This window comes from Dreissena polymorpha, chromosome 2 (genome assembly GCF_020536995.1).
Source record: "Dreissena polymorpha isolate Duluth1 chromosome 2, UMN_Dpol_1.0, whole genome shotgun sequence".
Taxonomy (NCBI): domain Eukaryota; kingdom Metazoa; phylum Mollusca; class Bivalvia; order Myida; family Dreissenidae; genus Dreissena; species Dreissena polymorpha.
Window position 1 is genome coordinate 89,918,585 of NC_068356.1, and position 13,953 is coordinate 89,932,537.

At 35.9% G+C, this 13,953-nt stretch overlaps 2 protein-coding genes across 2 annotated transcripts in view; one reads left to right on the forward strand and one right to left on the reverse strand.

Moving 5' to 3' along the window:
• Positions 1–1,922, reverse strand: part of LOC127868012 (GTP-binding protein SAR1b-like) — a 30,536-nt gene extending 28,614 nt beyond the window's left edge. The window contains exon 1 of the mRNA XM_052409571.1: positions 1,784–1,922. The gene's annotated coding sequence lies outside the window, so the exon portion shown is untranslated. The remainder of the gene's footprint in view (positions 1–1,783) is intronic.
• Positions 1,853–13,587, forward strand: LOC127868013 (28S ribosomal protein S24, mitochondrial-like). Its single transcript, XM_052409572.1, has 3 exons — positions 1,853–2,030; positions 5,844–6,051; positions 8,767–13,587. The coding sequence occupies exons 1-3, from the start codon at positions 2,001–2,003 to the stop codon at positions 9,054–9,056; spliced, it is 528 nt and encodes a 175-aa protein (XP_052265532.1). The 5' UTR covers positions 1,853–2,000; the 3' UTR covers positions 9,057–13,587.
• Positions 13,588–13,953: the final 366 nt, after the last annotated feature.

A 13,953-nucleotide genomic window follows, 5' to 3' on the forward strand; every position in this document is an offset into this window, starting at 1 on the left:
TTACTATGCAAGCGCCAAAATGATTATGATTGATACATTACCCGTTAAGACCGAAAAGCGAAAGTACGATTAAAAACTGAAATTTGACCATTTTGATCGATGGATCCCTAGTTTTTAAGTACAAATATGTAGTGCGTAGTTTAGCCCAATAATCTGTAGTAACTACGGCGAATCCGTAGAAGTAAACAGGTCTGCAAATGGCAACAGAATTCAATATAGGAAATAAAAAATGTGTACTAGTATGCTTCTTGTACTTATTTGCCCTTACGCTGAGAGTCGCTGTGCATTGAAACAAGAGGGAACCCTAGTTTGGGTGAGGGTCACCAAAAGTTGAAAGTAGGGTTCCCTTTCAAAAAAGTTAGTGTCAAGGCCTGTGTACCCTGGCTATATTCTTGTTTTTCTTTTAACAAATTACTCTTCCAGCAAGGAAAGATTTGACCATTTACCCCCATGCTTTGAAAAGTGGGGGTATTTACCCCCATGGGTCAAAAATTATCTATAACGCTGCGGATACAATATAAGAAAGCCGTCATCTGCGGATTTTATTCACCCTCAAGGTCATTTATATGACAAAAGAATAACAATGGTACAAGCCCTTTCCTTGAAGAACTACGGAGCCAACTGGTACTTGTTGCGACTTCACCCTGTTAACAACTACACACATTTCTGGGCGGGTAAGAAAGTTAGAGGTCCAGAAGGGTAGGTTATCTCGGATTGCATAGTTCTGGAGTTCAGTATTAGGTTTTGGACCATAGCGTCGACTTTTTTGTTTTGTTCATAAAATGTGAGTAGATTGTGAGTACTTTCTAACTAATAGTTGTCTGATGTTCATACAAATATCTAGAGGGAAAAATGGCAAATTAATGATACATTTTACCTACAACTGTACATGAAAGTCTATTAGCGACTGCTTGAATTTTGTTTTATGTTTCAACAAATGTAATTCCTGAGTAAATTTTGTAACATTACTTTTAGTACTATGCATTCCATAATTTGTAAAGCTCGAATCCTTTACATTTCATACTAGCTGAAATAATTCGCGTCCAGAATAAATCTGAACGCTGAAACTCCGGTCTGCAAAAACCATAACGAAAAATAAATACAATACTATTATATCAATATGCTTAAAATTGCAAAATAACATTACCAACTCATAAAGTTTTAGTTAATTAGTCCATTTTTACCTCAAATAGCGTCGATTTGAAGTTAAAAGGCATAATTTGTTTCAGTTAAACTTCTGCTTAAATCGCAATACAATCACTGACCTCTCGCCATGTTATGAAATATTTAAATATCAACCAATCAGAAGAAGGCATTACGGTGTTATAGGCTGTGTTATCGATTAAAATCTACCTGCCGTATACAGCGGGCACAGCGATTGGAATTGAAAATGTGAGTAGTGTGTTGATTTAAATTGGTCAGGCATGCAAAATTGAAAGAGCCATTACATAATTCTTACGGAACATTATTGAGAAATGAATTATCTACACAGGTATGTATATATTATTGCAATCCGTTGATATTAACTGTCTGATATCGGGGCTTGAATGTTGCGCACCAAATTCCTTGCGCATCAATATAGACAAAGAAGGAAAACTCTCGCTATTAAAAAGATAGAGTGGACTATTGACGCCAAGAGTCTGCCAAAGCAAAAATCATCAAAAGACTCTTAGGCGGCAATTTATATTGACTACATTTCATACCCCACCCACTGAGAACAGATGTGTGATCCAAATTGCGCAATTCGGATACAAACTAAAATCACATTGAGCAAAATACGTACCTATGTTAGCAACACTATATATAGTCGTGTTCAATCTTAAAAATCACAAATTGAAGCCACGGACGAGTGAATTTTGTTAATGAAAAATTCTTTTTTTGACACGAAGCAACATGGGTGATTCCAATTGGCATAACTTGAGTTGATGTACTTGATTGGTTTATTTGTAAATTTCGACCAATGAAATGTTAGGACACATCATCGTTTGATTAATTTCAATATGGCTGCGCTCATGACTTTGCGGAAACTGGTAAATGAGACATTTTTTAATCAAGTCACATTGTGGAGAATATCTCCGCTCGTGTATGTAATTGTTTTATCGATAAAACTTTTTATTATATTAGGTAAAAGCATCTGCAGCTAGTGACGCGTTTAAATAAATATGATTTGCAATTGTTCTTTGTGGAGGAGCATTTTCGTTCCTGTGTTATTTCGTCCTAATTTTCAAAACATCATAAAAATGCTTCATATTTTGTAAATGGATAGTGTTTTAAAGCGGGACTGCACGATTTTGTCAAATATTTATGAATTTAATTTATGTAAAATGTGTACAAAACTTATTAATGTGAAAATACTGAGCTCAAGCCAGGGATTGAACACACGACCTCCAGAGGACCAGAATGATAGTCAGACACTCTTAACCACGTTGCTTAAGAGCTAGCCCAACAGCAAGGCTGTTGAAAGTGACCTTATTTCACTACACTTCTCCCCCTTTTAATGTTTCAACGCCAAGACACACCCGCTACAGCATGTCTTGCATGCGCATGGCCCTCCCAGAAACCATTAAACAGCTCAGACCCATTCCTGCACTCACTGTTGTTTTTTGCCTCGTCGCCATTTTTCTTGCCTATTTTTTGTTATTGTAACACATGTTTATAAATTACAATTGAACACATACAAATCATGCAGTCCCGCTTTAAAGTGCAGAATCGCAATCAATTTTTAATATATTTTAATCCTAAGTTCTCGCACTGAGTTACCAAAACAGGGTGCTTGCAGCCTCTTTCTGTATAATTTACCAATATCCATTAAGGGATCTTGCGGAATTTCATTAGTGCTCTCTGGATGTTGTTTTTAAAATAACCTGCATGACCTTGTTGCTGACAGTATCACTATGAATCGATGTTTGGTATTAAAATCTCTTAAAGCTCAAAGTCCAACAATATTTTTTATTGTTATAGTTTAATTGTTTTCAAGAAAAAATTGGACAGTGCTTGATAATAAATGTAATGTTCATTTTATTTGATGTCTTAAATTCCATATATTTAAGTTTTTATAAACATTATTGATTGTTAATATGGTATGTGAGATCTTTGTTTATATATGTTTAATATGATATAAGTGCTGTTTAAACTATTAACCACGGCATTCCCCCCAATAAGAAAATAAAGATGGCCAACAGGTGTTGTTTTTGTTGCTATCACAGTTAAAATTGAAGGATTTTTGTCATCAAAAGGCAATTATTCATGAAGTTATATCAAATATGTTTGTTTTTTAACCTTTTCCCCCAAAAGAAACAAAGTGAAAAAGGCTTTTGCAACCAGCATAAAACCAGACCAGCCTGCGAGTAACTCGCAGTCTGTTCAGGTTTTATGCTGTTTATGCTGCTCATCAGTATCTAAGGGTTGGAAATGAAGCCTTAAAACTTGATTCTAGTAAGAAAGGTTTTTATTTAGTCCCCTACCGGTTTCACTGGAGGGGACTTATGGTTTTGTCTCGGGTCCGTCAGTCCGTCCGTCACACTTTTCTGGATCCTGCGATAACTTTGAAAGTTCTTAATTTTTTTTCATGAAACTTTGAACATGTATAGATGGCAATATGGACATTATGCACGTGATTTCATTTTGTTCCTATGTCAAAAATTGTGGTTGCTATGGCAACAAATAGACTAGAAATAGTGCTGAAAATGTTTTTTTTTCTGGATCCTGCGATAACTTAAAAAGTAATGAATATTTTTTCATGAAACTTGGAACATAGATAGATGGCAATATGGACATTACGCACGTCGTTTCTTTTTGTTCCTACGTCAAAAATTGTTGTTGCTATGGCAACAAATAGACTAGAAATAGTGCTGAAAATGGTGTTTTTTTCTGGATCCTGCGATAACTTAAAAAGTTCTTAATATTTTTTCATGAAACTTGGAACATGGATAGATGGCAATATGGACATTATGCACGTCATTTCATTTTTTTCCTACATCAAAAATTGTGGTTGCTATGGCAACAAATAAACTAGAAATAGTGCTGAAAATGGTGTTTTTTTTCTGGATCCTGCGATAACTTTAAAAGTTCTTAATATTTTTTCATGAAACTTGGAACATGGATAGATGGCAATATGGACATTATGCACGTCATTTCATTTTTTTCCTACATCAAAAATTGTGGTTGCTATGGCAACAAATAAACTAGAAATAGTGCTGAAAATGGTGTATTTTTCTGGATCCTGCGATAACTTTAAAAGTACTGAATATTTTTTCATGAAACTTGGAACATGGATAGATGGCAATATGGACATTACGCACGTCATTTCATTTTGTTCTTGCATCAAAAATTGTGGTTGCTATGGCAACAAATAGACTAGAAATAGTGCTGAAAATGGTTTTTTTTTCTGGATCCTGCGATAACTTTTAAAGTTCTTAATATTTCATGAAACTTGGAACATGGATAGATGGCAATATGGACATTATGCACGTCATTTCATTTTTTTCCTACGTCAAAAAATTTGGTTGCTATGGCAACAAATAGACTAGAAATAGTGCTGATTTTTTTCTTTCTGGATCCTGCGATAACTTTAAAAGTTCTTAATATTTGTTCATGAAACTTGGAACATGGATACATGGCAATGTGGACATTATGCACGTCATTTCATTTTGTTTCTACGTCAAAAATTGTGGTTGCTATGGCAACAAATAGACTAGAAATAGTGCTGAAAATGGTGTTTTTTTCTGGATCCTGCGATAACTTATGCACGTCATTTCATTTTGTTCATAAATATATTTTTGTTGTTGCTATGGCAACAAATTTATATATAAAAAATCTGGAATTTCTGACAATGGTGGAGCTGGTAGGGGACTTATATTGCTTGACAATAGTCTTGTTAAATTTAACTTTTTAATGAACTACATAAGCATACAAATACATATCTAAGTGGTAAAGGGTTAAACCATTTATCTGATATATGAAGATGGTTTCTAGATGCAAATGAATATTCATAACTCATTAAGTACCGCGAGACTACCAGGTAGGGTTATATTCAAAATAAAAACAGTGCAACACAAATGATACATTTTATTGAATCCTTTGGGTGTTTTTTAACCACTGAAGGGCAAAATAATTTATATGTAAGATATTGCCTTAGTTACAGGCCTATGCTGACCTAGCATATGTTTAAGGTCAAGGTTACTGTTATTTAAAAAAAAAAAGTGATTTCAGCAAATATACTTTTACGGTGAAGGCACAGTCACATTTCATCCCACTCCTAGAATATTGTTGTGAACTTGCATATTAATATTGTTACCTACTGCATCCTAGACTGTGTGATTGGGAACTGGTAAATTTATATTGAAACATATTATACTACTTTTAGGCATTTAAGCTTCTATGTAGGATCAGAAACATGCATTTGCTTGGATTTTAAAAACTTATAATTAATCATACACTGATTTGCATGCCCCCGAATCAAATGATGGGGGGTATATTGTTTTGGGCCTGTCTGTCATTCTATTTGTCATGTAATTCTGTCCCAAAACTTTAACCTTGGTCATAACTTTTGCAATATTGAAGATAGCAACTTGATATTTGGCATGCATGTGTATCTCATGGAGCTGCACATTTTGAGTGGTGAAAGGTCAAGGTCATCCTTCAAGGTCAAAGGTCATTTTTTCTAAAATAGCTGCCGTGCGACTTCAAAGCGGCGCATTTGGGGTCATTGTGTTTCGCAAACACAGCTCTTGATTTCTATACAATATATCCTTAGATTTTCATAACTTATTTAATTTAATCATACACTAAATTTTTGTTTGCATTTTGTTCCAATACAAAATATTGTTTATTGTACATTAAAGGGCTCCTTTCCATTGACAATACCATACGTGGCATTAAGAGGAATTAGTACAACCTGCACAAATGCTGCTACTGTCAACAAGAACCGGCTACATGTTCGTGTGGGGAGGTTTAAGCCAAGCAAGGACAAGTCAATAGCTCTCACCTATGATGAGTCTAAACCACCTTACAAGATTGGTCTTGAAAAGGCCTGGAATTCATGGAACACAAGTAAAATTTGTAGCATAGTTATGCAGTTATACTTAACTGTCACAAAAAATAACCATTAAGAATACTGTCACAGGAAATAACCGTTAACTAGAAATGGCGAGGCAGAGGCCGACGCGTATCCCCACACCACATGTTTGACCCAGGAGCGTTCCAGGGTTGGTAATGGGGCCATGCATAGTTGAGATTGACCGTATTGTCATAAGAGAAGTTCAGTATCAAATTGAGGTGAATCGGTGTAGAAATGAAGAAGTTATAGTAAAAGGCAATTTTGGGTGGGTGTGGCCTATGTGGGCGGGGCGCCCCAGAGTTGGTAGTGGGGCCATGCATAGTTAAGATTGACTGTATTGTCATAAGAGAAGTTCACTATCAATTAGAAGTGAATCGGTGTAGAAATGAAGAAAAAATAGTAAAAGGCAATTTTGGGTGGGTGTGGCCTATGTGGGCGGGGCACCCCAGGGTTGGTAATGGTGCCATGCATAGTTGAGATTGACCGTATTGTCATAAGAGAGGTTCAGTATCAATTTGAAGTGAATCGGTGTAGAAATGAAGAAATTATAGTAAAAGGCAATTTTGGGTGGGCGTGGTCTATGTGGGCGGGGCGTCCCAGGGTTGGTAATGGGGCCATGCATAGTTGAGATTGACCGTATTGTCATAAGAGATGTTCAGTATCAATTTGAAGTAAATCGGTGTAGAAATGAAGAAGTTAATGTAAAAAAACATAAAAAAATGAGTGAAAATCTCTGACCCGGCCCCACCCCAACCCACATTACATTTGACCCAGGGGTCAGATCAAAATTCCAAATAGTGCAGGGTCGCACATATGCTCATAGCTACCATGTATGTAAGTTTCAAGGTTCTAGTGCTTATAGTGTAGGAGGAGATAGTGGCCAGGACGGACAGACGGCGGAGATCACCACAATATCCCCACGCTGTTCAAAAAGCGTGGGGAAAACAATATTTGTCTAATATGCAAAATTTGACAGTTTCAATCAACGTTTGAAAAAATACCAATACATGTTTTAACTAAGTTTTGTTGCACTATTTAAAACACTATAAAAACATTTAAAGCATTAAAAGATTATTAACCAGGTTTTCCGAAGGAAAAAACTGGTTATTAGGTTGGCGAATGTTGGTGGGCTGGCGGGCAGCCGGAACAAGCTTGTCCAGGCCATAACTTTTTTGTTCATTGTGAGATTTTAAAATCATTTGGCACATTTGTTCACAATCATTGGACGGTGTGTCGCGCGAAAGAATTACGTCAATATCTCCAAGGTCAAGGTCAAACTTTTAGTTCAAAGGTCAAAAATGGCCATAAATGAGCTTGTCTGGGCCATAACTATGTCATTCATTGTGAGATTTTTAAATCATTTTGCACATTTGTTCACCATTATTGGAGGGTGTGTCGCACGAAAGAATTACATCAATATCTCCAAGGTCAAGGTCGCCACTACTAAAAATAGATTTATTTTGAAACAAGGGGGTGACTATGAACAATCAGTTCAGTTTGAGTTGTCTCCCTTTAATAAAAAATTTGAAATAGAAAACCGGGTTTTGTGACAATTTTGTCCCTTGTTATTATTATATTAGTCAAAAAAGGCAAGCATAACAATTCCATACTAAATTTTCATATGCATGTGTCTGTTTTTGTCCCCTACTGGTTTCCCCGGAGGGGACTTATGGTTTGCGCTCTGTGTGTCCGTCAGTCCGTCTGTCCGTCAGTCTGTCACACTTTCCTGGATCCTGCGATAACTTTAAAAGTTCTTCATTTATTTTTTCATGAAACCTGAAACATGGACAGATGGCAATATGGAGATTATGCACAACATTTCATTTTGTTCTTACGTCAAGAATTCTGGTTGCTATGGCAACAAATAGAACTAGAAATACTGCTGAAAATTGTGGATCCTGCACACTTTTCTGGATCCTGCGATAACTCTAAAAGTTCTTCATATTTTTTCATGCAACTTGGAACATGGATAGATGGCAATATGGACATTATGCACAGCATTTCATTTTCTTCCTTTGTCAATAATTCTGGTTGCTATGGCAACAAATCAAAATTCTGACAATGGTGGAGGCGGTAGGGGACATACATTGCTTGGCAATAGTCTTGTTAGTCCACTACAGGTTTCACCGGAGGGGACTTATGGTTTTCGCTCTGTGCGTCTGTGAGTCTATCACACTTTTCTGGATCCTGCGATAACTTTAAAAGTTCTTAATATTTTTTCATGTAACTTGGAACATGGATAGATGGCAATATGGACATTATGCACAGCATTTCATTTTCTTCCTTTGTCAATAATTCTGGTTGCTATGGCAACAAATTAAAATTCTGACAATGATGGAGGCGGTAGGGGACATACATTGCTTGGCAATAGTCTTGTTAGTCCACTACAGGTTTCACCGGAGGGGACTTATGGTTTTCGCTCTGTGCATCTGTGAGTCTATCACACTTTTCTGGATCCTGCGATAACTTTAAAAGTTCTTAATATTTTTTCATGAAACTTGGAACATGGATAGATGGCAATATGGACATTATGCACGTCATTTCATTTTGTTCCTACGTCAAAAATTATGGTTGCTATGGCAACAAATATATATATTTTTTTAATCTGAAAATGTTGGAATTTCTGACAATGGTGGAACGGGTACGGGACTCATATTGCTTGACAATAGTCTTATTAAAACTGTTTCATTATTTGTGTTCATTTTCAGGCAATCTGAAAGGTGAAACCCGGATGAGTGAAACACTTACAGATGATGTTTTCATACAGAACTTTTTGAAAGGTACCTGGGGTCTAATGCAAGCCAGCGATGTTGTTATCAAGCGCCGTCACAACATGATACACATTTTCATGCACATATTACCAAAAAGAGATCTACAACCCATTTACTTTCTGCTGGGGTACTCGGAGGAGCTTCTGTCAAGTCTATTAAAGTGTCCAGTCAAATTAGAGCTGCAATCTGTTCAAAAACCGCGTGATTTGATCTTCAAGTACATTTAAACAAACTGACAAATTACTATGAGTGACAACTGTTTACATGAATACATTGCCGGTACTTTAGGGTGACAATTTAGTTGATAAACAGCATTTGAAGTGTTATAAAACTGAGAATATGATCTTTATGTACATTTAAATAACTTGTGAATTTTGAGTGACTTGTGGGTACATGTATATATTATTTTAGGGTGACATAAGTATATAAACACCTTTGGAAAGATCACTAAATACATGTGCTACTATCAAAACAATATTTGTACGCATTTTAATTTCATGATCATCTTGCTCCCCTGAAGACTTGTATATTTTATATTCTGTCTTTTTATGCTCCCTGCAGAATTAATACAGATGTTACAATGTCCATATTTAGGTTGGACAATTATTTTTCCATGACAAAAATATGCAGTGAAAAAAAATTCACGTTCTTTGGGTTAAAGGTCAAGGTTGCAATTAAAGATCAAAGGCCTTACATTTTAGTTTCTGCTCTGTAACTTTGAAGAAAGAATTTTAATATGACTTTAGATTGTATTCCCAATGACCAGACAATGTGTTGCATGCTATTTCCATGGGCCTTGGTCAATGTCAAATTTCAAGGCCAAAGAAGGTAAAAATTTTATTCTGCTCTGTTAGCAATGTTAGCATGCAAGGTCATAATATAAACATTTTTAGCTCTGCGTTTCGGAGAAAACCCGAGGTATTGTCATAGCCAGCTAGTCGTGTTGTCCGACGTCTGCGTCGTGCTAACACCTTAACATTTTGTTAAGGTTTTAAACATTGGCTCTAAAATCAAATTGCTTCCACCTACAATTTTGAAGTGAAATATGTAGATGCACCTTGATGAGTTCTACACGCCACACCCATTTTTGGGTCACTAGGTCAAAGGTCAAGGTCACTGTTACCTTTAAAAAAAAAAATCTGAAAGCTTTCATTTATTCAAAACTGCACCTGTAGCCGAGCGTGGCACCTGTTATGTGGTGCTCTTGTTGTTAAGGAATTCTGGTTGAAACTAGTTGTAAATCCATACCAAATACATTGTATGTTAGGAATTGGCTTTGCTCTTTCAGACGAGGATTTTTAAAGATTGTCCACATAAATGTCAATAAAAAACTGGCGACTCCAGGGGTGAGGCCCATGTTGACCCAAGAGACATTACCTAAACATACTTAACTTTTGTAGAGGGCCTCTAGATGATGATATGTACTACTACTAAATATGAAAAACGTGAGCTTTTTGTTTCAAACAAGAATAGTGCTAAAGGTTTTTGCTATAGATTTTGAAGGAACTTTGAAGAGAATCTCTTGATGAAAGACATACAAATTATGCAGCCTTTGAGCGCAATACAAAGTTACACACTAAAAATAATACCTCTAGTTGAACTGGTTTCAATCAAGCAACCTATTGAAGTTTTCATGTTTGAAATCCTTTTTGGGGCTTGTGATCTAATTATTCATTGAACTTGAACAATTTATATAGTTTTCATAGAGAACCACCCAGGGGTCATTCCTGGGAGTTTTGTCAACATTTCTGCCAATCAGTTCAGGCAATGTTAATTGAAAAAACAATTGGAAGAGGCATGCACATCATAGTATTCCAATAGCTAAACATGTTGCACTCAGGCAAGCTAAAAATTCTTTCCTCTGAAGCCACACAATTCAGAGATTTAATATTTGGTTTGTAACATCATAAAGAGGTCCTCTTCCTACAGGAGTTTTTCTGCTATGTAAGAAAGGCCATAAAACTGACCCGATCCCAAAGCAAACAGACACGATCCCAAACCGAAATTATTTAAGTTCCCAATTTCCAAAAAATAGTATCTTATGACTTATGATTATTAGACTGTATATCTCAGTTATTTTTAGCTCCACTGGCGAAAGGCCAGCCGGGCTTGTGTCATGGTCCCGTGTCCGTCGTGCGTGCGTTAACTTTTCCTTTAAACATCTCCTAAAATACTGGTCCAGTTCTTATGAAATTTCTCAGGAATGGTCCTGGGGTGAACCTCTTTTAAATTTGTTCAAATTATGCCCCTGGGGTCAAATTTGACCCTGCCCCAGGGGTAACAAAATTGAAAGTTTGCTCATATAAGGCCTATTTGGTGAAAACTTTCAAAATCATCTCGTCCATAACCATTGGGCCAAGAGCTATCAAATTTGGTATGTAGAGACATCTAATAGTCCTCTACCAAATTTGTTCAAATTATGTCCCTGGGGTCAAATTTGCCCCTGCCCCTGGGGTCACAAAATTGAACATCTGCTTATATAGGGTCTATTTTGTGAAAACTTTACAAATCTCGTCCATAACCATTGGGCCTAGGGCTACCAAATTTGGTATGTAGTGGCATCTTATAGTCCTCTACCAAGTTTGTTCATATAATGCACCTGGGGTCAAATTTGACCCTGCCCCGAACGGTCACAAAATTGAACATATGCTTATATTGGGCCTATTTTGTGCAAACTTTAAAAATCTTCTTGTCCATAACCATTGGGCCTATTTCTACCAAATTTGGTATGTAGTGACATCTAATAGTTCTCTACTTAGTTTGTTCAAATTATGCCCCTGGGGTCAAATTTGACCCTGCCCTGGGAGTCACAAAACTGAACATTTGACGTTTACCAGGGGAGATTACTGCGGCCGTGTGGCTGTGACCAACAACAACAACAACATCTTGTAAACATGAGATAAAACCCTGTCATTTAGTGCCATTTTAGATCAGATGGTGACTGCTTACAAAGGAATTTAAGTAAGAACATTTGTTATGCATGTTTTTCTTATAAACTGAAAAAAGTCGGGTTTTATTAAATATGTCGAAAGTGACCATATACATGTATCCGGATAAAAATATTTTGGATGACCTGTTAATTTCATGTCTTTTTTGTAGTGTTTAAACCAGTTTAATAATATCTTATTGATTTTAAAAACACAACTTCCATGAACATAATTATTTCAAGAAAAGTCAATATATGATACTGCATGGTAAACTCAAACTTTGTATATACCCAAGAGAAGGTGATGGAATTAATGAAGTGCGATGTTCTTAACAATCGTATATGCTGCTTTTTAATTGCTAATGATTCATTGTTCCATTTGTGAATTGTGACTCATGAATTGTGGATATGATTGTCAATTGCTCAACGATCATATATATTTCTGACCATTTTATAATTTTCTTAATATAAGTATTTGAATTGATCTTAGAAGTCAAATGTATTACTTAATTAAATACATTTATAAATATAAAGAAATAATCTTTAGATTATCATAATATTCTCAGGCCTGTTGGTCTTAGGGATGTGTGGGTTGTTAATTATATTTTGAGATGATTCTTTACAAAGAAAGATGCTACTATTGTATTTGTTATAAATGTGTGAAAGGCTCTAAAAAGGAACGAACCAGAGATTATTACCCGGTAACCCTTTACCAAACACTAACAGGATTTTACGGGATTTTGAAGCTGACGACATTATAAATAATTGTGATAAAAGGAGAAATTGCTCAAGATGAGCAATTTCTCCTTTTATAACAATTATTTCTACCCTACCTGATCATTTCCTTCATATTCCATTACAATTTAATTGTCGTCTGCAACCTCTTTCAAATTGGGACAGTTCAAAATGTGTCGTTTGGTAAAGGGTTAAGGCATTTTGATTCTTATGGGTCTTGTGAAACTGTTAAAAATCAAATGCGTAGATTTGATCTTCAGCATCTAAAAATATGTGAAATAGAAAGAATGACAATATCTTTTGGAGAGATAAATGTAACCAGTTATAAGCAAAGTACCTGTGCGACAATTCCCGGGCTTTTTAGTCTGTTTAGTTAACACCGTAGTAACGTTTTCCATATATAAAAATGCTCACCCTTCCAACTTTAAGCGCCCAGTGGGACGAGGGATAGAAAGTCACATGCTTGAGTACATTTCAACCCATGCGCATTGCACGCTTTTTTCGCATAAAAAACAGTGGAGAAATACAGAGCCATCATGGCCCTCTTGTTTTAAAACAACCTACAAAATATATAACCATAATTTATATGATTTTTATCCAAAATGGCCAGGAAAATGTCAATAAGTGTAGAAAAAAATCCCAATTTTGTCCTTTTTGTCGATAAAAAATTCCCAAATTTACCACTTTTATCGATTTAAAAAATCCCAATTTGACCAGACTCCTTTTCCCAAAATGGCGGGAAAAAACCCTGTCCTAGTTTGCTCATATCATTTCATAATGGCCACACTTCATATCAAGTGGACTTTGAAAATCTTTGACAGCTCACGTGTGAAACTAGCAGTGGTATAAAACACAGCTTTTGAGGCTACTTATGACAATGGGGGCAAAATTTAAAGATATGTGGCTAAGTAAGTCTATATAAAACATTTCACAACACTGGTATAGCCAATATTTACCCCCGCGTCATAATTATACAAACCTAGTAGAAGACAACTATTCGATATAACATTCCAAATATTACAACTATGAACCTTGCTCCTTTTTAGAAGCAAATTTGTTGTAGTTATTTAGGTAATAAAGCCTATATAAACAAGTTATACTCGAGTCATGTCCTATTTTGACCTTTTAGGCATGATTTAAACAAAAATGTTGCGGACCATTCTATGATGTTACAGATCGAAAACAAAACCTCTAGGCCTTGCGGTTGTATTTTTAAGGCTTTTTACTATACACATTAGGAAAATAAGTTACCCGAAGTTAACCCTTAAAGCGCTGGAGCTGAATTTTAAAGGCCTTTGCAAACAGTTTGGATCCAGATGAGACGCCACAGAACGTGGCGTCTCATCAGGATCCAAACTGTTTGCTATTCTGATAGTATTCTTTGAAAAAAAATCAAAGAAAATGCTAATTTTAGAAATTCAGCAGACGACATTTTAGCAGAAGACAAATTACCCAGCATGCAA